Genomic DNA, 26080 nt, shown 5'->3' with positions numbered 1-26080 from the left:
TTATTTATTATATATAAGTATGATGTAGCTGTCTTCAGATACTCCAGAAGAAGGAGTCAGATCTCATTATGGATGGTTGTGAGCCACCATGTGGTTGCTGGGATTTGAACTCAGGACCGTCGGAAGAGCAGTCAGTGCTCTTAACCACTGAGCCATCTCTCCAGCCCAGTCTAGGTTTTTAAATGCATGTGTACACCTTTTAATTTTTTTTTTTTTGTCTCAAAAGTCGTCCTCTACCTATTACTTATAACCAACTCACTTTGTAACTGTGCCATTAAATATTTGTCCCATTAAAAAAGAAAGTTCAGTTTTACACAGTGGAGAATGAGTGCGTGAATCATCATGTCCCAGGAGGCAGCGCAGGCACCTAGGGGCAGAGGCGAGGCTCCTGGCAGAGCCACAGCAGGCCTGCGGCAACACGGATTTAGATTTAGCAGGGAAGAGGCGATGAAGCCGAAGCAGTTTTCACTAATCTTTGAGAGATTACGTCGTTGTCTTACCGCTTCTCTCTTGAGACAGCCATCGTCCATTTGACAGTGGTTTAGGGGAGGATGGCCTGGACCCAAACTCTGGGGTTGAAGGCTCATGGATTCCACTGAGGCCCACGTTTCATCTCGCGCCCCCTGCTGGCTGCTACCCAACTGCACAGATATTGAAGAATTTACCTTTTTCTTCTTTTTACGGGTCCTTTTAGATTTCTTGCTAAGTTTCCAGATAGATCTGAAGGTGTCCGAAGAGATCCGGGGAGTGACTGTAACTTTTAAGGGTGGTAGTTTACCTGAGCGGAGAGAACAGGCAAAAATGAGCAGAACAGCTATCTGTTCTGGGCAGGGGTGCTCGGACGGCCCGAATTCCATCATTAGAGTGGGCTCACGCCTGTTAAAGCCGGGCATGGTGGTACTCATCTGCAATCCTTGGACTCCAGGGGCTGAGGCAGGAGGACCAGCCTCAGCTACATATAAACATATATAGCCAGCTCAAGGTCACCCTGGGCCACAGAGATCCTGTGTCAAAAAAAAAAAAAAAACCCAAAAAACAAAAACAACAACAACAACAACAACAACAAAACCATAACCAGAGGAAGAGGAGGAGAAGAGGAGGGAGAGATGAAGGCATAGGTGAACCATCTTGCTCCTTACGTGTAAGTAAATTAGTCGATTTCATGAAAGGAGGATTAGAAATAGTTGGCTTGCAAATGAATGGTAGGAACCAAGAAAACACTGGAAGAACATTATTTTTTATGGTCAGAGATGTCTCCACTGTCTTTTAAGGTTTAAAATGTTGCCTTTAGGGCTGAAGGCCAAGTGAGTCACCTTGTGAAATCGAAGCAGCTAACCCTTTTTTTGAAGACTCTTCACTGTGTTCAAACTAATAACCTAATTAAAGCGCTCCGTCAGAAACAGCCCATAATGATTCCAGCTCATGACATAAATGCACTAAGGCTGCTTACGACACACACTTAGACTAAGTTTCAAAAAAAAAAAAAAAGCTGATTTCCTGAGCCGCAGATTGCTGTTTAATGCTGTTTAAATGAGTACTTTCATTTTCAGGTGTGCACGCCACAATTAGCCTCTCATTTATGTAAATTGAGACATTTACTAAGCATGTAAGACGTTTTCCATTCTAGAGAGGCACTGAGGGAAAATCATTTTCCGTCAAGTCACCAGAGGCTGCCTGTCCTTACGGTCCCCGTAATAATGCTGCGGAGATTGCCTGCAGCCCAAGAATGGGTTTTTACTGCCAGGTAGAATTAAGGGGTGGCTTCGGCACCAGGAGAATCAAAGCGCTTATCGCACTGAAAGTCAGGTTTAACAGAATAATCCTGCCTAACCTCAGCCCAGCTCTAATGGAACAAGAAGTGGGTGTTCTGTTCCTCTAAAAGACAAGGATAATTGAAAAAAAATCAATTTAATTGGTCATTAAAGATGCATGGCTTCAGTTTGCAATGGAGCAGCACAGTGGACCACAATCCCACAATCTTCTGTGATCCTCTTTTACAACACTGCCAGCGAAGGAAAAATGCGACCTCTGACCTTTTTACTGAGGAAATGCTGGAAACAGGCGGCTGCCGCTGCTGAACTCTCCCCCACTCAACCCAACCCGAAACAGAGTCCTCCTCCCTCTCAACACCAAATTTCACTTTAAAATCTGTCCATGTCTTACATCGTGCTGCATTGAAAATGACATTTCTTGCTCTCCCCTGGGAAAGCAGCAAGAACAGCTGTCACCAGTTCTGGCCATGCATACTAAAGGAGAGGCTAGGGCTGGTCACTGTTAGTTAATTGTCCTCCCTTCTGTCCTTGTCAGAGGATTACATGGCCACGAGACACTTAGCACTGCCTGCCAGCTAGAGCCAGACCTCTCTTCAGTGATTTAGAAGTTCACTGTGATCCTGGTTCATGCTCTCCCTCCTCCCCTCCCTCCTCCCCTCCCTCCCTCCCTCCTTCCCTTTGCTCTCCCTCTCCTCCCTTCCCCCTCTGCCCCTCCCCCCTCTTTTCATGGTATCCTTAGATAGCCTGGGATGGCCTCAGACTTGAAAGGCTCAGTCTCCAGTGCCAGGCTCAACTGTGGTCTTATGATGGTCCTTGCTTCTGTTTTACAGTTGATTTCTGTACTTTGGGTTGAGAGGAGGCTAGAGAACAGGAGAAAACTTTCTTGAAGAATAAGACAGGAAAGAGAAAAAAACAAAAACAACAGAGAAAAATTCGTTAAAACAAAACAAAACAAACAAACAAACAAACAAAAACCCAGCCGGCTGGGAGGCATGCTGTAAGCCCAGCTACTTCAGAAGCTGTGAGCAGATTACTTAGATACTGCCTAGACAAATCATTACTCAAAGAATCCGAGGGGACACACAGCATTGCAAACATTCCTGAGCTCTGTACGAGTCTCAGCATGTCGACACAATGGTGGCTAGCCTGTGACAACTGCACAGATTAAACACCAACAGACAAAATCACTGAGACCCTTGTGACTAGTTCTGGGCTGGGGAGGAGGGGATGGGGCCTCACCCATCTTCCTGGCTCTCAGTGCTTCCAGGATGTCTGCTGCAGCCGTCTCCCCCAGGACATTGTTCCCAAGGTCCATCTCCCTCAAGTGAGCCGAGTGCTTGATCAGGCTGCAGAGAGGAAAGGACAAGGCAAAATGGCTCTGAGCCCTGCCTGGCTCACGGCCCCTCAAAGGAAGGCAACCCCAATTTCAGGGAATTACCTCGATTTTGGGGCTCCCCATCCCTGCCTCGCTTTCCCAAGTTGATGACCGACCTCACTTGAGATTGGAGCTGAGCTGAGCCCGGCTCGTCCTGGGTGAACCTCTCTGCTTTGGAATATTTTGCTTCTCTGAGGGAAGCCAATTTAGGTGTTTACGGCCCTGAATCTTGCATTTATGTACATGTAAGACTTCATAATCATTTATACTTTATATGCCAGTAAGAAGTCAAAACAATTGGAGAGATTGACAAGGGCTTGATAACTTTCAGTCTGTCAAGTAAATGACAACTCTTACCTGGTGATTTTTTAAAATTTTTAATTTTTTTAAATTTTTTGTTAGGGTCTCTCTATGTAGCCCAGGCTGTCCCAGAACTTGCTCTGTAGGCCAGACTAGCCTCAAACACACAGAGATCCTCCTGCCTCTGCCTCCTAAGTATTAGGATTTAAGGTATGCCACTGTGTCAGGTTTACCTGGCAACATTATAAACAGACAAATATTTTCCCATAAAATTAAGAAAGGCAAGCCTGAGAATAAAGACTTTGAAATCCAATGGATTTAGCTTTGTGAAAATAAAACCACTCCTCTTCTCCTGCCCAACTGCTCTGGGCTCAATTCTCCTTAGTTGTCTAAGGTCAGCAGAGACCAGGACTATTCAGGGTGTGGTGGCGGCTGCTGCATTCTCCTGATTTCTTGGCAGGGCATGGAAGATCCTGGTGGTGTCCTGTTGGCTGGTTTCCAGGAGCCTCTGGCATCTTGGGTAGAGGCGGCACTGAGGCAAAGACCGGACTCTTTCCCTATCCTTGGGTTATCTCTGCCCCTTCCTTGACCACGTGATTGTGGGCCTCACTTTTTATATCTGTAAAACTGGCCTGAGAGGGGCTATGTGTCCCTGAGGTTTCGATGAAGACAGAATGGTTATTTTCTGAGGGCACACTTGCTTCTTCTTCTTCTTCTTCTTCTTCTTCTTCTTCTTCTTCTTCTTCTTCTTCTTCTTCTTCTTCTTCTTCTTGTTCTTCTTCTTCTTCTTGTTCTTGTTCTTTTTCTTCTTCTCTTCTTCTTCTTCTTCTTCTTCTTCTTCTTCTTCTTCTTCTTCTTCTTCTTCTTCTTCTTCTTCTTCCTCCTCCTCCTCCTCCTCCTCCTCCTCTTCCTCCTCCTCCTCCCTCCTTCCTTATCCTTCCTCCTCCTCCTTCCTCCTCCTCCTCTTCCTCTTCCTCCTCCTCCTCCTCTTCCTCCTCCTCCTCCTTCTTCTTTTCTTCGGTTTTTTCAAGACAGGGTTTCTGTGTGTAGCCCTGGCTGTCCTGGAACATCCCTCTTCTGACCGCCAAGGATAGCAGGACATACATGGTGCACAGACATACTTGCAGGTAAGACATTCCTACACATGAAATAAGAACTGGGAAGCCCTCCCATCCTTCTTGATTAAGAAGAATAGAGAGGGAATCTTTTTTGGCTGAGATAATAAATTGCTACCCATCAGCCTTCAGGCCTCAGACCCCTTGGCCGTCTGTGGTGCTGTGGCCCTGGCTGTGAGGCCGTGGAGCCCAGAGCCCTCTCCACCCTGCACTTCCTGCAGTGTTTGCAAGCCCCACCACAGGCTTGGTCTGCTCAAGCTGCGGGTTTAGTAGAGATCAATGGGGGACACCTGAGGTTATCAAAATGAGCATGATAAGGAAACACCGTCTTCTAGAAGCTTCGGAGAATTATAGTTCTACGTGGTGGCATCAGGAGGCCAAGGTGGGTGGCTTTCCAAGCAAACACAAGTGTGAGCCGAGCAGGCATCCCTTCCTCCTCAGGTGGCATGCGTCCAGCTTTGGGTTCTATTCTGAGTTTTGGGGTGCAAGGGGGTAGGAGAGTGTGAGTCTTGTGATTCTTTCTCCCTGTATTGCCTCAGCTGCCATCCTTTACAAATAAATAAATAAATAAATAAATAAATAAATAAATAAATCTGTTTTGGGCTCGAGAGATGGCTCAGCAGTTAAGAGCACTGACTGCTCTTCTGAAGGTCCTGAGTTCAAATCCCAGCAACCCCATGGTTGCTCAGTCATTGGTGATGAGATCTGATGTGTCTGAAGACAGTGTACTCATATACATAAGATAAATAAATACATCCTTTTTTTAAAAAAAAAATCTGTGTTATGTATATATTTGCATATAGAGCCTGACTGCCAGAAGAGGAGATCAGATCCCATTACAGACAGTTGTGAGTCTCCATGTGGTTGCTGGGAATTGAACTCAGCCTCTGGGAGAGCAGTCAGTGCTCTTAACCAACCACCCACCTCTCCAGCCCAGCTGCCAGACTTTTCATACAAGGCTCCTCGAGGGGTTTCTGTGAGGCCCAAGTGCCAAGATCAAGACTGGTAAGTGCCCTGCCAGGGCCGAGAAGCCATGCAGAATTGCTAGAAAGCTGTGACCAGCTGCGGGGAGGGGGAGGGAGGTTAACGCCAGCACTTCAGTTTTAGCCAGTGAGTGAAGAGTGAATTCAAGGTTCTACCAGGTCACAGTTCGAGTGAGCTCAGGCAGTCGCTCCCCATCTTTCCCTGTCCCATCTATGCCGTTATCTGCCAAACTCAGTGTCACTATCCAAGGTCCGGCTTTCCTCAGGCTTTTAACTTGTTTCCAGATTCCTGAAAGAAAAAAAAATCAGAATATTGGTATTTGCACATGGTGGGTTTGTGAATAGGTTTATTTTGCAATAGAATCAGTGAGATAAAATGTATTTGATTTTTGGAAGTCCTGGCTTTATGTTTGGTTCCCTTCATTGGCACCTCTCCTTTTCAGCCTTCACAACTGGAGACTCCAGATTGCACGGCAGACAGTTCCCTCTCAGAGTCAGTTGCCATTAACCTAACTGAGAAGGAAGATTGATGTCTCTAGAAATTTCTTGGTGAATGACTTAACCACGGACCCTGGGGAGTCAATAGTTTTTATTGAAAAGGGGCGTTGCTCTTTGTAAAGGTCTGAGAAGTTGCCTTATTTTTTGAGCTTTGGCCTCTACAGAGCATCTGAAGGAGAGAGGAGCTCCTGCCACTGTGACTCACTGTCTCATCACCGAGGTCTGGAGTCCTGATTCTGGTTTCACCCTCATCAATATGCTGAGATTTTTCAAAGTTCATTGTCAGGGCCATGGAGTGACCTTGTTCATATGTTTTGCTCACCCAGGTTCAATTTGGGGAAAGTAGGAATCATGAAGGGGCCAGAGGTACAGAAAACATCTGCCTAGTGTCAGGTTCATCCACTCAGCCAGAGGGACCAGGGAATCTGAACCCCAGGTCTCCAAGCCACCCAATGCTCCCGGAGGCTTCCACATGTTCACCGTTATGTGAGCTGCTTCAGATGGGGCTGGCCTGAAGGGGAAATGGCTTGAATTAAAGCCAGGGAAGAGCCAGTATAGAACTTGAGCTGGAGAGATGGCTCAGCAGTTAAGGACACTGACTGCTCTTCCAGAGGTCCTGAGTTCAATTCCCAGCAACCATATGGTGGCTCACAACCATCTGTAATGAGATCTGGTGCCCTCTTTTAGCCAGCAGTCATATATGTGGGCAGAATGCTGTATACATAATAAATAAGTAAATCTAAAACAAGATTTGAGGGTTCAAGAGGTCATATATGTGGGCAGAATGCTGTATACATAATAAATAAGTAAATCTAAAACAAGATTTGAGGGTTCAAGAGGTGGCTCAGTGGTTAGGAGCACTTACTGTTTTTTTTTTTTTTTTTTTTTTTTTTTTTTTTTTTTTTTTTTTGGTTTTTTGAGTCAGGGTTTCTCTGTGTAGTCCTGGCTGTCCTGGAACTCATTCTGTAGACCAGGCTGGCCTCGAACTCAGAAATCCGCCTGCCTCTGCCTCCCAAGTGCTGGGATTACAGGAGTGAGCCACCATGCCCGGCTGCACTTACTGTTTTTGCTGAGGACAATAGGTTCAATTCCCAACACATGGGGGCTTAAACCATGGGTTGTCATCCCCCCCCCCCAAGACTGGGTTTCCCTGTGTAGCCCTGGCTGTCCTGGAACTCACTCTGTAGTCCAGGCTGGCCTCGAACTCAGAGATCTGCCTGCCTCTGCCTCGGCCTCCCAAGTGCTGGAATTAAAGGCGTGCACCACCACAGGCTTGACTGCTGTCTTCTAACCTCCTGAGGCATGTATATGGTATACATGCATATAAACAAAACACATAAAAATAAACAAATAAATGTATGCAGGGTGGTGGTGGTATATACCTTTAATTCCAGTACTCGGGAGGTAGAGGCAGGTAGACCTCTGAGAGTTTTAGCCTAACCTGGTCCTACAAAGCTAATTCCAGGACGTCCAAGGCTACACAAAGAAACCTTGTTTTGAAAAACCAAAAACCTAAAACCAACCAACCAACCAACCAAACCAAACAAAAGAACAAAACAGAATTTGAGGGCTGGAGTGGTGGCTCAATTGGCAGAGCTTTTGCTGTTCATACGAGAGGACCTGAGTTTGGGTCCCAGCAGCCCTGTAAAAAGCTGGGTTCATGTGGCTGTAACCTCAAAGCTGTGAGTGGCAGAGCACAGGAGGACTTCGGGGGGCTTGCTGGCTGCTGGCATAGCTCCAGGTTCAGCGAGAGACCCTGTTGCAAGGGAGCTAGGCAGAGAGCAGTAGGACGGGGCATCCAGCGTTCTACTCTGACCCGAGCCTCAGCCGTGCTCACATCCAGCATGTGCACACCTGCACACTCAAGGTCTGATTGGTCTCGTGGGCTATAAATGGAATGTGCTGGACTGCTAGATGAACTAGATTTTACTCCAGATGATGAGTGAAAGCTGGCCCACCTTTTATTATTTATTTGGAATAAATAACATCTAAATTTTGTCATGGCACACAAAGCATGGGCATGATGTCAGGGGCCAGGTGTCAAGATTAACAGCACTGATATACTAGAACACATGCTATGTGTATGTGACACATGACAGATACATGATGGGTCACAGCATCGATATACTAGAACATAAGTTATTTGTATGTGGCACATGACAGATACATGGTGGGTTACAGCATCGATATACTAGAACACATGTTATGTGTATGTGGCACATGGCTGGTACATGTTGGTCATGAATGGATGGATGAATGAATGAATGAATGAATGCCCCCCAGGCTGACAAATACAATCAAATCATCGAAACGTTTACTATTCACTGTTAGTGTGCCATACCTTGATCCCACTCATGAAGATGAATGGAGAGCGAATGGAATATGATTTTTTATTCACAAAAAATTTTCACAAACCTAAATGCCTTTGAAAGTTGAAAGTTGACAAATTTGAAAGTTTGAAAGTTGCCCTGACGATGTGGATTTCTCTTTCACCCAGTTTCCACACACCAGAAAGTAGCAGTGGGTAAAACCTGGACCAGCAGGGCCAAGAGGAGGGCATATGGCCGAATTCCTGTACAGAGGCTCAACTCCTCCACTGTCAGCCCCTCAGCACCTTGACTCGTCAGCTTGGTGTCCATGTGCGCCTGTGGAGAGGAGAGCCCTCTGGGCTTGTGATTGACTGGGGATAGCTTGCACCACCACCCCCTCTGTGGGAAAAAAACGATCTCAACTGCTCCAAAACCAGCTTCCAGGAAGATAATGAAAACATCATCTCTGCCCACAGCAAATGGAGCAGATTGGAATGTAGACCTCTCATGAGCGTCAGGAGCTCTCCAAGAGGGCGGAAGACAGCTGCGGCTCAGGTCAGCGCTCCTGCTCTGGGCTTTAACCAAAGCAACGCGGAGCTCCTCTCTCGGGGTGGAAAACAAATTCCTTGGAATATGGGTGAGGACACGCTTAGCCCCTGGTTATATCTGACCTGCCTTGGCTGTTCTCACTCTAGTCTATTTTTACTCAAACTTGTTTTTACTACTTTAAAACTAAGCGAGGTGCGGGGTGAAGAGATGGCTCAGCAGTGACGAGCACGAGACGTTCCTCCAGATTTTCAGCACTCAGACAGAAGGCCATAAATGTCTATAATTCCAATCCCAGGGCATCCAATATTCTTTTCTGGCTTCTGTGGGCAGCAGGCATGCAAATGGGGCACACACAAAATACTCATACACACACACACACACAAAATAAATAATCAGGTTCATTATCAATAACTGAATGCTCTTCTCCGTCTCAGAAAATCTGGCTCTGCCCTACACATGCCCTGTGATGTCTATGAGGTGGGGTGGTTCAGGGAAATGTACAGAACCCCGGGTTTCAAACCCCTCTTTAAAATGCCCCATGGCTCCTTAGCATCCCCAAACTACATTGTAAAAGAGAGGCCATGATCCTGTCTCCCTGCCTCACGTGAGGGTTGGCTGGGAGCCCTTACAGTGACTGTTTGTTGAGGACCATAGTACACAGTGGTGCTTCAAACACTCAAACCATCATGGTGCTGTGCCACTGTGGGAAATGCTCAGAGGCTCATGGGTTTGAACACATGGCTCCCATTTGGAGGTGCTGTTTGGGAGGTTATGGAAACTTTGGGGCGAAGAGCCTAGCTGTCAGTCAGAAGTCCCTAGAAGGCCGCCTTGAGAGCTATTCCCACTTCTGGTTCTGGCCTGTGGTCTCTGCTGCTTCCTGGCCTGGCTGCTGTGTGTGGAGCTCCGTCCCACACTCCTGCTGCTGTGTGCTTTCCACTGTGACTTCTCTGAAACCGTGAGCCAAAATACACCTTTCCTCCACGACCTGCTTCCACCAGGTGCTTTGTCATAGCAGTGACACTGCCCAGCTTGACGTCCCCCAGTTTTGATGGTTAGGTCCATGGCCTCTTCGGTCACATCTGCAGCCGCCTCCTCTGCCCCCGCCCCCGCCCCTGCCCCCGCCCCACCCCACCCCACCCCCAATGCCACCCTCCCTGGTATTGACCATGTAGCTTGCTCATCCTTTGAACCGCTTCTCAGGAGGACTTCTGCATACTATGGCCTCTTTCTAGCCGCTCCTTCCTTTCCAGAGCATTCCAGATCCCAAAGTTCACAGAACCAGCATCCCTCCAGACAGCTTCGTTCTCTCCCTCCCCATCTGGTCTCCTCTAGGTCCAGCAGGACAGGCGATATCACAAGTTCTGCAGTGCTTATTTGTAGACCCTGGAGCTATTCCTTATGGTAGATTTTTTTAAAAAAATTTGTGTAAATATAACCTCTTCCCATTTACAATGAACACACACTATTTCCTGTGTACCACATGTTTTTTTTTTTTTTTTTAAAGTGAACAGAAACTCCATCACCTTGATGATGGTACTCCAGAAGGCAAAATGTGGTGATACTGGCTGCGTCACACCGAGGGGAACCTGTAGAGGTTCCCACTCCACGTTCAGCTGTCACCCCAGGGGGAAGCCAGGAGTGCAGTGATTTCAGGATTGGAACTGGTAACTTCCTGTTTTTGGACTCACACAGCTTTTGAAGATTACATCTTGACTCTTGAACAGGGCCCTGCATTCCTTGACGCCACTGGTAACTGCTGTGGCCATGATATAAACAGCGATGATTTATTTGGGAAGCTGAACTTGACCTTTGAGCCACTTGATGCTGCAGTCTAGCTTGGTGCTAGTCTTACTCGGGATCCTGGAAGGACCGTGTTAGGACTGGGCGTCATCCCCGGTCTAAGTCACATACAAAATCCTCCAGAATTAAACCAGCCCTGGGGAGTGCTACACTGTGTAGCTTCAGTGGGCCAAGATGGTGAGATGCTTCTTGGTCTCCACTGGGTCTTTTGTGAGGACTTGGGGGGTTTTGAAGTGATAAAGCAGGACTAGCAGAACAGCTCAGGAGAATCATGTTATCAGCAGGAGGCCATTCCTGGTGGCCACTGGTGACAGCTACCTTCACCATCTTCTGCTGCTGTCTGTGGCGAGGCTGGGCATCACCTGCTTGAAGGCAGAACCACGTCTAAACTCTTGTTCTCTTGTGATACACAGAGCTTGGATCTCAGGGCTGGATCCACTGACATTGGCCTAGCCTGAGTAGCACGGGAGGAGGGGCCTGGCCCTTTAGTTCTGAGGGTCCCAGGCCACAGAAGAGGCATCGAGGAGCCCAGCTCTGCTCTCATCTTCACTGAGCAAAACAAGCCAAGGGAGGCAGGCAGCGTTTTCAAGTCTACAGAGGTGGTTCTCTACAGAGTGACTTCTCTGGACCAGTAGCCTTAGCTTTCCTGGGGACCTCGACAGAAATGAAGTTGGCAGCATTTTCTCAGAGCCCCGGTGGGATGGCGCCCAAGCTTGCAGGGAGCCTTGATGACTGGTGGGCCCTGGAACAGCACTGGTTTAATGATTCTGTGTGTTCAGCAGTGCACCATTGCAGAGTGGCTGGGACAGGCCTGTCTACAACTGCAGGCAGCACACGGAATATGGTGCCCCTCCATCCAGCTGTAGATGGCTGCCCAACGTCAGCGGCCCCGTTTGGGTGGTTATCACTGTAAATGTTCTTAGGACTCCAAATGAGAGAAGTGGGGGTGGGGGGAGGGGGAGGGGAGAGGCTTCTGAGAGGAGTTTGGCCTCAGAAGGTATTGTGGGGATGGCTTTCCAAACATCGGGCCAAAACCCTTCTGTCCACAAAGGGTGTGCATGAAAATATTTAGGCTGTTTCCAATTAGGACCAAATGGAAACCATCTGGTCTCCTCGCCCAGGAGAGGGACCCGAGTAAGCTCATCTCAGCCCCTGACTTTGAAACAGGTAGAGTCCTACCAAAGGCCAGATTCTCTCCCCCAACCCATGACGGCAGAAGCAGTTGTTCAATGTGGAACTATGCAGCCCTGGCTAGCGTACCAGTCTACGTGTAAACCAGGCTGGCTTTGGGCTACCATAGCCCCATCCACCCCTGCCATCATGCCCTGCCTTTAAAGTTTGCTTTGTTATCTCACATATATAGGATATTTCTCTATATCTATCTATCTATCTATCTATCTATCTATCTATCTATCTATCTATCTATCTATCTATCTATCTGATATATAGGATATATGATGAAAATTGTTCCCATTGAGTTCAGGCTTGAGGGGTCTAATGGTTTTGTCTGTTGAGTCAAATCCAAGCCTTTGGCCTGGCCTGCCCATCTATCCATTCCTCCAGGAGGGCCAGCCTCCTGCCCCCTCTTGTCTTTGCCAAGCTTGTGGGCTCCTGGGTGGTATTCGTTGTTCCTACTTAAGTTCTTCCTCATCCAAGTCCTTTCTCAGCTTGCTCACTGGAAGCTTTGTCTCCAGTGCCACCTCCAGAACAGAATGCCCTTCTGATGTGCTGCTTCTGTGGACTTGGAAACCCTGACGGCCACTATATTAGCACTACTCAATGGGAAACTGTACCCACGGCAGACACCACCAAGGCTTGCTCTGCCTTCTTGCTTTATATTCCCCTCTCTTCCCCCTTCTCCCTCCCCTCTTCTTCCCCCTTCTCCTTCTCCTTCTCCTCTCTTCCCCCTTCTCCCTCTCCTCTCTTCCCCCTCTTCCCCTAGGGTCCCATGTCTCAGGTTTGCCTCCAATTTTGCTTTGTAGTTAAGATAACCTTGAATACCCTATCTTCCTCCTCTGTCTCCCATGCGATGGGCTGAGGGGCATGCACCCTGCTTCACCGTTTCCTGCGGCTTTTGGACCACAAGAGTTTGTAGTTTTCTGATGTACTGTTTGTCATAGAAGATTCAAGGGCATAACAAATAGACCACACAAGAACAGATTAAAATTGAAGAGGAAAGAGCCAGAGGGGATTAGGTTCCACTCAACAGCTGGTTGTCTTCCCCACAGATGCCCAATACAAGCTACAGCATGCTCAAAACACAGTAGCACAGACTCAGGTTGTCCCGTGAGGAGCTTCCCAGAGGCTGTGCTCATGACGTATCCAGCAGAACCTCTGCACCGCGTGCTTAGAACTGTAGCGGGTTAGCATTTGGAGAGGAGCGTGTAAGGCCAGGCCCGCCCTTTGCAGAACAGAATGCTGAGAGCCAGGCAGGGCACGGCTGCCAGGGGCAGGGTCTGGGGCTGCAGGACACTGTAGTGCCTGGAGGCTGCTGTGGTAATAAAGCCTCCTGGGAGTTCACTATCTCTTTCTGTCTCTCTCTACTTCCTCCTCTTCCACCTCCCTGTCTCTTTCTGCCCCTCCTCATCTCTCTCTTGAGTTGGGGTTTCTTAAAGTCCCATTCACGGTCACCCTGCTTCTAAATCCGAGTAACCCGAATTCTGAGGGTTTCTCAGACTCTCACTGGCAGCTCCTGGAAGAAATGTTCCAAACCTTGCTTTCCTGGAATGTGGAAAGTGCCCATGATGGATTTCTCTGGCAGACAAGGTGGAACTCTTCATGGGTGGTTTGCGTAAGGTCACGCGACATTGGTTTTAAGCCTTTGTTTGGGATAACTATGCACTGGAGACACACAGGGAGTGGAGTCGAGGGTGAAGAGGGGAAGGCATCATGGACACCACAGCCAAAATACCTCCTTTTCCGCTCTTCTTCTGTGAGGTCCTTCTCGCTGTTAAAGCTTCGGAAGATTTCACAATCTGACTCAAAGTTGAGCTTGCTCCCCGGCACACTGGTTAAAAAAAAGTGCAGAGTCAGAGTCAAGCAAATGGGTTTTGGCATCCTTTGGTACTGGAGATGGGCTGCCTTCATTTTATGGATACTTCGGGCAAGGGCATTTCTCTTGGGAGGGAATTAGCTGAATACCGTCAGAATCTCTTCAGTTCTATGGTTTGTATTTCTCTGCTGCAAGACTAGAGGTTCACTTGCCACCAAGCAGGGCCAAGGGGGGTCTAAGTTGTCCTGCAGGGGTTGTTGGCTCCCTCAGGCCACAGCTGCTTCCTGTTACCAGAGTTCCATGTTCCTGGGGTTACCAAGAACAAAGTGGAGGAATACACTTTGCTGCTACACAGTAAAAGCTGTGTAGGGAGCCGGGCGGTGGTGGCTCACGCCTTTAATCCCAGCACTTGGGAGGCAGAGGCAAGTGGATTTCTGAGTTCAAGCCCAGCCTGGTCTACAGAGTGTGTTCCAGGACTTCCAGGGCTACATGGAGAAACCTTGTCTTGAAAAACCAAAAACCAAAAACCAAAAAACCAACCAACCAACCAACCACCACCCTTCCCCCCAAAAAACAAAAACCCAAACCAACCAACAGAAGGTTTTGATCTTGGACTAGGGACGTGGCTCAGCCTGTAGCTAGCTTGCCTTGCATGCGTGAAGCCTTGGTTAAATCCCCATCATCATCCACGGAATCACTTTAGAGCCATGCCAGGCCCTTCTTTTCCATTCCCTGTACCCAGCATGCAATTGGACTGATGCAATGCAGGATCCACCCCTCCCCCCTGCTCCGTTTCCACTCTCACCCCAGTCCCACTTGGGAACCTGGCTCTTGCTTAGGAGAGCAGCTCCCCAGAATGTCTCTGTCCTTAGTTTGCATGACACCCGGTCTCTGTCCCACTCTTCCCTGTGTGTTCTGAGCTCCAGGTCCCTTCACCTTCTGCCGCTGTGGTGTACATAGGGCCTGCTGCCCCTGCTACAAAGACTCTAGGCCTTGGCTGTTACCTAGGCCTCTTTCCTTGAGAGGCCCTTTCTCCAGGGAGTGAGGCGGAGAAGAGTAGAGGAAGGGACCTGCACATCCTCCTCCAGTCACTGCGTGATCAGACACGGGCACGCACAACTGCGTGCTCACATACGTGCAACACACACCATGCACTTTCCCCTTACACTCAAAGGCGGCCAGCAAGACCTCGGTTCTCTATTTAAAATCCTATCCCATCTTCCTTCTCAGACTCCACACCCCATACCACACTCCTTTTCTTGTTTCCCATCAATTGTTACTTTAAAAAACATTGTCTGTCTGTCTGTCTGTCTACCTACATCTATCTATCTATCTATCTATCTATCTATCTATCTATCTATCTATCTTTGTCTCTCTGTCCCTCTGTCTCTGCCTCTCTGTCTCTGTTTCTCTCTCTCTCTCTCTCTCTGTATATATATATATATATACACATACATATACACACACAGATGCACTCAGCTTTGTGTCTACTTGTTGAGGCAGAAGTCGGCCCTGGCTGTCTACTTGAGATAGGATTTCTCACTGAACCTGTGTCTTGCAGTTCCAACTAGACTGGCTAGCCAGAAAGCCCTGGGCCCCAAACTGCTTCACCCCCACAACCACGGGACTATTATAACCACCATGGTTATTATAACCACGGGGCTACATTGTGCCATGCTCACTGTCTACATGAGAGTGTTCAGGATCCAAACTCAGGTTCTGGTATTTGCTCGCAGAGAAGCGTGTTACTCACTGAGCCATGTCCCCAGCCCCCAATTGTCTCTTGCTATCAAAATATAGAATATACATATTTATTTTATCTTTCAGAAATGACACCATCTATATACATGCATAACTGTGGACAAGCATATAGTGTTCCCAGACTCCCCCTTCAAGGGGAGAGTGTTTGTTTTTCTTATTTATTTATTTGCTTATTTATTATCACTTATTAGTTAGGTATGGAGTGCATGTATGTGTGTAGGTATGTACATGTTAAATTTAGTCAGAGGAAAACTTTTGGCATTTGGTTCTTTCCTCCCACCATGTGGATCCTGGGGATTGACCTGCGTCATTAGGCTTGGAGATAAATGCGCCCCCACCCCCAGAAGCTCTTCATTTAGTGCGCTAATGCACCCCAAGCATCTGGGACTCCTGGGAACATATTGGGGCTCGTACGTGAACACATGAAGAAAGAAAGGTGCACGGTTATTAAGACCGTGTTTACATGTTGTAACTCCTAAGAGAACAGGCCTGTTGGTGGTTGGGCCTTCTGGTGATCAGCAATGGGGTGCCTGAGTCCGAGCCTGGCAGGACAACGTGGTCACTGGGGCCTGGGAGTGAGTAGCTCACAGGACAGAAGAGGACTAAGTGCTGAGGGCTCATGGAGAAGCAAGCTCTAAACAGTTTTGCTGGGCTGGAGAGCACTCGGTCAGCAAGTGCCCAGCCCTGCCTGGGGTCCAGCCTCAGCATTTGCATGTGCACACACACACACACACACACATACACACACACACACAAACACACATGCACCCCCCCATGCACCCCCACCTACACACCGACAAACACACATGCACATGCATGCACACCCACACATAGACATACACACCACACTAGACACACACACACACACACACACACACACACACACATACACACACATGATTGCCTGTGTGACTACTAAAAGCTTATTACACTGTCAGGTACATTTTAAAGTTAATATTTTTAATTTTCATTAGAACTTCAAGATTTTTCCAAAGGTAGAGATTTCTTGAAATGTGGTAAATACACCAGGAAAAAAAATGTCATCTGTTCTCCCACTCCCTCGAGTGGGTCAAGTCCAAAGTCTGAGCATTCTGCTGCCCAGGAGCATTCATGGAACCCACTGCAAACGCAAGCTGTCACCAAGCTCCTGTCACCAAACTCTTGCGTCAAGTTTTATTCCTCCTTTCCCACCTCAGTACTGGGATTAGAACCTAAGGCCTCACCGATGCTAGGCAAGCCCTACCCCCCCCCCACACACACACACGTGCTTGCACACACAGATAGACAGACAGACCGACCGACAGGCAGGCAGACAGACAGACAGACACACACACACACACACACACACACACACACACGTGCGGCTTCACAATGCGCAGGTTAGATTCAAACTCTATGTAGCTTTGGGTGACCAGGACCCTCTGGCCCTCCTGCCTCCTCTCCCGAGTCCTAGAATGGCAGGCATGCTCCACCTGACCACGCAGCACCTTCTGTGGTGCTGCAGACTGAAGCCAGGACTCCGCGCATGCTGGCTGAGCAGCCCCACCAGCTGAGCTACACCCAGCCCTGGCTGACATTGGTCTTCTACTCTCTAGAACTTTGAGAAGTTGGGTTTTGTTGTTGTTCAGCAAGCAAGCCTATGGTGTTTTGTTATGGCTGCCTGAGAAAGCTAAGGCAGGAGACTGGGGAGGGGCTGAGATGGACAGGTGAGCTGTGTGAGGAGCCTTGGGGCAGGAGGGGAGCCTGGGAAAGCACTCCAGTGTGCAGGGCTTGTTGCTATTGCTGAGATCCTGAACACAAGGCCTGAGCTGCATTTCCCATCCTGAGCTGCTGGGGATGGCAGAACCGCACTATCTGCCACCAGCTCCGACACCAGATATCAGTATCATTATTGTTAATTATTACGTCTCTGGGAAAATAAAGAATTTTTATCTGATTTGTAAAAATTGCTTTTTGTTGTTGATGTGTGTGAATGTTTTTGTTGTTGTTGTTTTTGCTTTTTTTTGTTTTTTTTTTGTTGTTGTTTTGTTTTTTGTTTTTTGTTTTTTCGAGACAGGGTTTCTCTGTGTGGTCCTGGCTGTTCTGGAACTCACTCTGGAGACCAGGCTGGCCTCGAACTCAGAAAACCACCTGCCTCTGCCTCGCAAGTGCTGGGATTACAGGCATGCGCCACCACCGCCCGGCTTTTGTAGTTTTTTAAAGACAGGGTCTCACTATGTCACTGGAACTCATTATGTAAACCAGGAAGGCTTTGAACTCACAGATCCCTGCCTGCCTCTACCTCCTAAGTACTAGGATTAAAAGTATGTGTCACCATGCACGCCTCTTTTCTTTTTTTAGATTTATTGATTGACTGATTGATTGATTGATTGATTGTATATACCATGTTCTGCCTGCATGTGTGCCTGCATACCACAAGAGGACACCAGATCTCACTATCAATGGTTATAAGCCGCCATGTGGTTTATGGGAATTGAACTCAGGACCTCTGGAAGGACATTCAGTACTCTTAACCTCTGAGCCATCTCTCTAGCTCACATGGCCATTTTTAAAAATTGGATTTTAAAAAATACATTTAGTGTCTGTGTCCCTGTCCGTGTGTGTGTATGTGGGGGTGGTATGTAGTATGTGTGTGTGTGTGTGTGATGTGCAGGTTAAAGGACATCCTGCTGGACAGGTGAGCTCTGTCCACGTGGGCTCTGTGCTTTGAACTTAGGTCCCCAGGCTCTGCAGCAGGCTCCATTACTGCCAAGCCATCTCTCTGGCCCCTAAAACCTTTTAATATTAACTTGTAATTTTCCTCTCCTAGAAACTACCCGAGACAACTAGAACTGAGATCCCCATGTCTCCTCCTTACCTCCTAGCCATTCTTTACCCTCTCCGCCTCTCACTCCTGTCCCTGTCTGCCACACTCCAAACCCGCAAGACATGCTTTTACATTTACAATATTAAAAAGCAACCACCCACACAGGGTCACTTGGCTGCTTTGAGCCCACAGCTACAGCACAGCGTTCATGATTAGCACTGTGGCTCTTCACGGGACGCTGAAGTAGTGCAGGGGAAGTGCAGCAAGGATCCTGCTCCATTGGGGGCACCAAAAGCCTTGGCTGAATTACCAGGCTCCACAAGGGACCTGCATGCAACTGATCCTATGAACGTCCCTAATTAGGTGACGGACACTGTCAGTGACAGGGCCTTCTTATTCTGCTCCCCAACATTGCCTTAGCCCCTCCTTCCCACTCTCTTCCCCAGCAAATAGAGCAACTGGGTTTCCCACCGTGCTCTACGATTTCTCTCTCCTAGGAGACAAGCAACCTGCCCTACTGGTGAGGATGATTGATGTTCTTCAAGAGCTTGCCGATCAGTCCTTACTGAACACCAAGGGTAATGACTGCAATCTTCACTTTGTAGCTGAAGAGCCTGAAATTATTCAGTCACACACAGGTGTACCCCTGTCTGTGTTATTAGCCATTCAATACAGACAGCCAATTATTAAAAGTAGTCAGTCTTAAAATGTCCCATAAATATGCATTCTTAGGATTCACTTAAATAAGTGGAAATCCGTAAGTGGAGATGGCTTGTCTGCCCTGCATCTGCCTGCCTACTACCTGGGTAAGGATGTGCTCTCTCTTTGAACCACATAATCTTGGCCCCATAAGGTAGGTGTGTGATGAATCCTGTCAATCACAGATCTTCATGATCTGGGCCATAGAGCCTGGACCAAGAGGTAGGTCTGGGGACTATAGATGACCAGAGCTGCAAACTCAAGGGTTTTTGCTGTCATGACTTCAGCCATCTACCCATCCATGCAGAGCCCAGAAATGTGTGTCACACACAAAGTCTTCTTTAATCCCATTTGTACTGCCTTGACCAAGCTGATAAGTCTGATTGATCTGGGATGCTGGTTTCCAGTCGCTGCCGTGACAGATGACCATACAGAGTGCCAGCAGAATAGAAGTTTAAAATCTGGCTAAGATGCCTCAACACTCACAGGCAGAGGCAGGAAGATTAGCAAACATTTAAGGCCAGCCTGAGCTACATGGTGAGTTCCAGGCTAGCCAGCATGACTCTATCTCATAAAACTGAAGGGAATAGAGGCAGCGGTATGTGTTGGGGAGGAGAAGGAAGGAAGGAGGAGGGAAGAGGGAGGAGGGAGGATAACAGGAAGAGATACAAACTTGCTACCTCATTGTTGCCTTACAGCTTTGGAAGCTGGAAGTCTGAAATGGATCAAGACATCTTGAGGTTAGAGCCCTTTGCAGGTTCTGGGGAAATGTTGGTTTTGTTTTTGTTTTTTGTTCTGTTTGCTTGGTTTTTGTTTGCTTGTTTGTTGCTTTTCTCAGAGACTAGCTGGGCCTACATTTCTGGCTCAGATTACTTTCGTTTCTGTTGCCATTGTGCGAGTCCTCCCCGCCACCTCCTCTCTGCCTACCCTTTAGAAAGGTCCTTGTGATTATACTTGACCCACCAGGCTAGTCCAGAGAGCATCTCCATCTTAGGCTCCAGATCTGATGTCTGTCATATGAGCATATTCACAGGTTCTGAAGGTCAGGACAGAGACACCTTTGGGGCCCATTATCCTTCCCACTTAGTCTCCACTGAGTGCTAAGAAGGCCACCTAGTTACAAAGTACAGTCCTTCTTCCAGAACCAACAGGAGCTGTCTGGGAGTGGTGCCCAGTGTTCACCTTGGGGAAGCTGAGGAGGACTTCCCGTGTGTGCCGAGGCCAAGGTAGGCTGCTCCTTCCCCTGTGTCTCTGCATATTCTGCGATAGGTCTGAGGAGAGCGCATGCCCCAGAGCACTGCAGGTCATTTCCATCCAGGCGCAGCTCCCTGGGGAAGAGGGCAGAGACCATGGCTCAGTCAGGCCCGCCACGACTTTGAATCTGAGATCTTCATCTGATATGGCATAACTAGTCCTAAATGTCATAATGTGACACAGTCAATAGATAGTTACAGCAAACACACACTAGACCATGTCACAAAATGCTGACTATGCCAGCAGCACAAACCAAGCCTTCGACAGACACCCTGGCTTCTCAAAGTTCACCAAAGGCATTTTCTCTAAGGGTAAGAAAAAAAACAAAACAATCAGGGCAGAGGAACTAGGTTAGCAAGTAAAGTGCTTGCCAAGACAGGATGAGGACCTAGGTTTCATCTCTAGAGTTAGACACTGGGCATCAGGCTGTGGGGATGGCTGAGTGGATAAAACACTTGCTATAAAATCAAGAGGAACGGTGCTGACCAGAGCATGCAGAGGTCCTGAGTTCAAATCCCCAGCAACCACATGATGGCTCACAACTATCAGTCCAGCTACAGTATACTCATATACATAAAACAAATTAAAATCAAGAGGAACTGAGTTTAAATCCCCAGTGCCCATGTAAAATCCAGGCGTGCCCATAAGTACCTGTGACCCCAGCACTGGTGGGTCCCTGGAACTTGACCAGCTAGTCTCACTGAAATGGTAAGTTTCTTGTTTAGTGAGAGACATTGCATCAAAAAAATATAGTGATAGATGAATATATTTGGTACAGTCTTCTGACTTCCAAATGTGCATGGGTCATCTATGTGTATGCATACACACCATGCAAACAAAATTTAAAAAAACAAAAGAGATAAATTTCTGATAAGATGTAGAAAACCCTAACAGCACAGGATAGCAGTGTGTGCTTTTAAGCTCGGAGTTAGAAGGGGAGAGACGGGGGCATTCCTGGCGCGCTCTGGCATCCGGCCTAGCCTGTTGGGTGAACTTCAAGCCCGTGAGAGACCCTGGTTCAAGAACAAGGTAAGAGCACTTGAGGAATGGCAGCTGATGGAGTTGACCTCTGACCTCCACCTGCAAGCATGCGCATCTGTACGGACATACACACTCAGCAAAAAAGAAGAGAAAGAGAAGAGGAAGGAAAGGAAGAAGAGAGAGAGGGAGGAAGAGAAAAGAGGGAGGGAAGGAAAAAATAAAAAATAGGCTGGGCTGTGGTGGTGCATGCCTGTAATCCCAGCACTCTGGGAGGCAGAGGCAGGTGGATTTCTGAGTTCGAGGCCAGCCTGGTCTACAGAGTGAGTTCTAGGACAGCCAAGGCTATACAGAGAAACCCTGTCTCGAAAAAACCAAATCCAAAAAAAAAAAAAACCAAAAAAAAAAAAAAAATAGCCACCAGGATGCATCGTGCAATGAATCAAAACAGAGACAAGGTGAGCAGGGGGTGGGGGAGGGGCAGCTCACCAAATGGCACTGCGGCTGATGACAGAGCCCAGCCTCTGCCCACTCTGCGGCCCCAGCCCACAGTAGCGCATACTGAGGCCCTGGAGCCGTTGGTTGCTCTCCAGGCCTGAGAAGATACTCTCAAGTTCTTCATTTCCAAACCTGAAATGACAGAACAAAAGCCCCATGGCTTTGAACTATGTCACTGGCTGAGGGGGAGCCTGCCAGTGGTCATGGCAGGTAAACAAACTGTGAAGACTGAGGCTGTCACCTTGGATCAAAACTTCAGGAAGTCTGATGGCAAGCAGCTTGTTTCTAACACATTCAAATGCAGTGTAATTTTGGGGAAAAAAAGTTTTGTGGTGTAAGACAGTTCCCAGTGCATAAGAGAGCACAATTACATCGAAACTCAACTCAGGGTACATGTCATTTCTTCCAAGAAGATGGGTTCTGCAGATAGGCTACCTGTGCTAGCTTAAGGGTCTAGGGATAGCAGCGGTCATCTGGGCTGTTAGCTACCTCTGGTCTGGTTGTGGGAGCTTGGGGGAGTCTTTGGCTATTAGGATCATGTAAAGTCATTCAATTATTAGGGGTTGTGGGAGACTGGGGAGACCCTGGCTGTAAGGGTTATTTAAATTAGTAGCTACCTTCGGTCCTGATTGTAGGAGTTTGGTATGGCCTGACCCTACAGCTAACACAGATCTCAGGTTGTTAATCACCTCCAATTCCCAGCTTTCTGGTTGGAAGAACATGTTTTACAACTTTCATACTGGAAAGACAATCCTGTGTGTTTAACATTCCTGGTCTTTCTGGAGAACTGTGGGCACAAGGAACCTTTGTGCTGTGCTCCCAACAACGGCCGCAAAGTCTTGCCCAGGCCTCCTAGAACTGTTTCTATTAATCCCAGTTTGAGTTTCTAGGGCCAGGTCTGACTGATGGATACTGCAGAGATGACCCTGGAGAGAAGGGAATCTGGTAAGGAGAGAAGGAGTTCTGAAGTCAAATTCCAAAGCAATGACAGCAAAGGATGGTTTGAAACATCCTTTCAATGGAGAACAGGCACAGAACACGGAGGTAGAACAGAGATGGGCATGATGATGCGGACGTGATGACGTAACTGGTTGTGGTGGGTGGAGTCTAGGAAGCCCCAGCTGTCGCAGGACTCTGTAAGTCCAGCCTCTCAACCCTCCTATTATTACTGGGCCCCCTCAATGCATAATATTTAGTTTGCAAAGTGAGTCACAAGCGCGGTCTACAGCCCTTGGATAGGACAGGTCACCCATACTGTCAGAGAACTGGAATTTAGGGAGCTAAGCTAGTTAGGCACTTCCCCAACTGAATCTCTTCCCTCTGTGATGAACTCCAACCTGTGTCAAGTTGACACACAAAACTAACCAGTTTAACTCATTTACAATTTTTCAAAATTTATTTAAAAAAAAAAAACAAAACTACCTACCCCCCAGCTCCTACAGATGAATTTTATGGAGGAATTTTCTCACTTGAGGCTCCTTTTCTCTGTTGACTCTAACTTGTATCAAGCTGACATACAGCCAGCAGTACAGTGAATTTATGCAAGACACAGTGTTACAGCACTAGAACCCCTAAGACACTCAGCTTCAACAAACATTTGTTGAGAGGACAAATGGGAACACATAACATTTACTTGGCCACAGGAGGAAGGCTAGAGGCACAGAGAACCTGGGTGTGGTCTTCCCCTCCCCCTCCCTCCTCTGGCTGTCACCTGCTAAGGCCCAGTCTGAAGAGTTCCACCTTACCTGAGGGCTAAGGACCAGCCTGCAGAGTTCCACCTTACCTGCAGTAGTCTAGGACCAGGAAGTGCAAACTGCTGAACTGTAGAGCTTTCCCAAGCCGCCCCAGAGACCACAGATCCATCTTGCAATCAATGATTTCCAGCGTAGTCACTGGGCAAGTGGTGTGCCCCTTCTGCTCCAGGAACAAAGCCTAGAAGATTAAGAAACTTCCTTCAGGACTACCAGTGCGCTCTGAGTTCTCGTACATTCCCAAGTCAAGCTTATCAGGGGTCTCAACATTTTTGCTGCCAAGATGATTTTCTACAAGGACACATAGCATGAAAATAAAAGTGTTTTTTGTTTGTTTGTTTTTTGTTTTTTTGTTTTTTTGGATTTGGTTTTTTCGATACAGGGTTTCTTTGTATAGCCCTGGCTGTCCTGGAACTCACTCTGTAGACCAGGCTGGCCTCGAACTCAGAAATCCGCTTGCCTCTGCCTCCCAGAGTGCTGGGATTACAGGCGTGCGCCACCACCGCCTGGCTGAGTTTTCTTTTCTTTCTTTCTTTTCTTTTTTTTTTTTTAAACAATGACTCATTGAAGAATCATGAGAGCCAGGAAGCCCTGTGATAAGATGTACTACAGGTGCTCTGTGCAGGTGCTGTGTGCAGGTGTTGTGTGCAGGTGTTGTGTGCAGGTTCTCTGTGCAGGTGCTCTGTACAAGTGTTGTATGCAGGTGCTAAGTGCAGGTGCTGTGTGCAGGTGCTGAGTGCAGGTGTTGTGTACAGGTGCTCTGTGCAGCTGCTGTGTGCAGGTGCTGTATGCAGGTGTTGTGTGCAGGTGCTGAGTGCAGGTGCTGAGTGCAGGCACTGTGTGCAGGTGTTGTATGCAGGTGCTGAGTGCAGGCACTGTGTGCAGGTGCTGAGTGCAGGTGCTGTGTGCAGGTGCTCTGTGCAGCTGCTGTGTGCAGGTGCTGTATGCAGGTGCTGTGTGTAGGTGTTGTGTGCAGGTGCTGTGTGCAGGTGTTGTGTGCAGGTATTGTGTGCGGGTGCTGAGTGCAGGTGCTGTGTACAGGTGTTGTGTACAGGTGCTGTGTGCAGGTACTGTGTGTAGGTGCTGTGTGCAGGTGCTGTGTGCAGGTGTTGTGTGCAGGTATTATGTGTAGGTGCTGTGTGCAGGTGTTGTGTGCAGGTGTTGTGAACTGAATAATGCTCCCCAACTCATATGTAGAACTACTAACCCCAGACATCTCAAGGAGGCTTGGGCTACAGCTCAGAAAGCTGGATTATGGAGTCAGGTGCCTATGTTATGGTGACATCTTGGGATGAGCCCCAACTCAATACAACTAGTGTAACAAGCCAAGGATTATGCGAACATACAGGGAGAAAACATGAACCTTGCTGACGTCTTGAGTTTAGGCTTCAGTCTCCATGAGACTTGGCTGCTTCAGCTACACAGGCCATGCTGCCAACAGCCTCTGCGGACTATGGCACATGTTGATTCTTTTTTTAAAAAAATAAAATTGATTATTTTGTAGGGGAGGGATGTGTGCTTGGTATAGCATGGAGGTCAGAGGATAACACTGTGGAATTGATTCTTTTCATGTTTTATATAGATTCTGGAGGTGGAACTCAGGCTTGTATAGCTGTCACCTTTGCCCCACTGAGCCATCTTGCCAGCCCTGGATTTGTCAAAAAAATATCTTAATTAGTGTGTGTGTGATAGAGTTCTCTATCATCCTTTCATTCCTTCTCTCTCTCTCTCTCTCTCTCTCTCTCTCTCTCTCTCTCTCTGTCTGTCTCTCTGATTTTTTTTCAAGAGAGGGTTTCTCTGTATAACATTCCTGGTATTCATTTTGTAGACCAGGCTAGCCTTGAACTCACAAAGACCTGACTTCCTCTTTCTCTTACAGGCATGCACCATGCCCAGTCCCTGCTCTCCTTTATGTAGGTTTTAGGCAGTGAGCACAGGGGTCAAGCTTAAGCAACTAATGTTTTACCTGCTGAACCATCTCACTGGTCCCGAGACAGTGAGTGCTGTCTTTTATTTCTAATAATTTTTAAATTATTTATTACTTTATCTGCATTGGTGTTTTGCCTGCATACATGTCTGTATGAGGATGTCAGATATTGGTGTTATGAGCTGCCATGTGGTTGCTGGGAATTGAACCTAGGTCCTCTGGAAGAACTGCCGGTGCTCTCAACCACTGAGCTAGCGATCCTGAGATACTGATATTTTTTCAGACTTACTCCACTTTTTCTTGTGTAAAAAGCCACCTTATGTGGTGGCCACAGCTGGAGCCTGGATCCTCTGAACAGAGACTCTGGTGTGGCTTTTCACAAGGTGGTTAGTGAATTACTGAGAGGGAGACTTGGTGAACCCCAGAGGTCATTGGTCAGGTAGCTGTAGGTCTTGGAGATGGCATCAAAGGTGCCTTGGCAAGTTGCCCAGGGTGGCAGGGCAGCCCCTGTCTGAAGGCCAGCCTCAGGAGCTTCTTGGGCACAGGAGCAGAGACAATGCCCGTGCCTCTGGGGCAGGGATGAGACACCCCAGCACAGAGCCACAGCGTCCTGTCACCTGGTATGACAGTGTGGACTTGCCAATCTTGTTCTCCCAGTAGGCTCTCCACACAGGGACAATGTAAAGCTTGGCTAAGATGATGGCCCCTCAGAT

The 26080-nt window shown here is 47.9% G+C and overlaps 1 protein-coding gene across 1 annotated transcript in view; it reads right to left on the bottom strand.

Annotated features, from left to right (window-relative positions):
* Positions 1–290: 290 nt before the first annotated feature.
* The window catches only part of LOC127689649 (uncharacterized), a 31629-nt gene continuing 5839 nt past the window's right edge, over positions 291–26080 (bottom strand). The window contains exons 3-9 of the mRNA XM_052189322.1: positions 23473–23621; positions 21681–21821; positions 20142–20287; positions 13613–13708; positions 5702–5834; positions 3012–3118; positions 291–778 (exon numbers count right to left, since the gene is read on the bottom strand). Coding sequence (XP_052045282.1) covers positions 291–778; positions 3012–3118; positions 5702–5834; positions 13613–13708; positions 20142–20287; positions 21681–21821; positions 23473–23621 — 1260 coding nt within the window. The remainder of the gene's footprint in view (positions 779–3011; positions 3119–5701; positions 5835–13612; positions 13709–20141; positions 20288–21680; positions 21822–23472; positions 23622–26080) is intronic.

This window comes from Apodemus sylvaticus, chromosome 7, assembly GCF_947179515.1.
Source record: "Apodemus sylvaticus chromosome 7, mApoSyl1.1, whole genome shotgun sequence".
Taxonomy (NCBI): domain Eukaryota; kingdom Metazoa; phylum Chordata; class Mammalia; order Rodentia; family Muridae; genus Apodemus; species Apodemus sylvaticus.
This window is presented reverse-complemented; position numbering and strand designations above follow the sequence as displayed.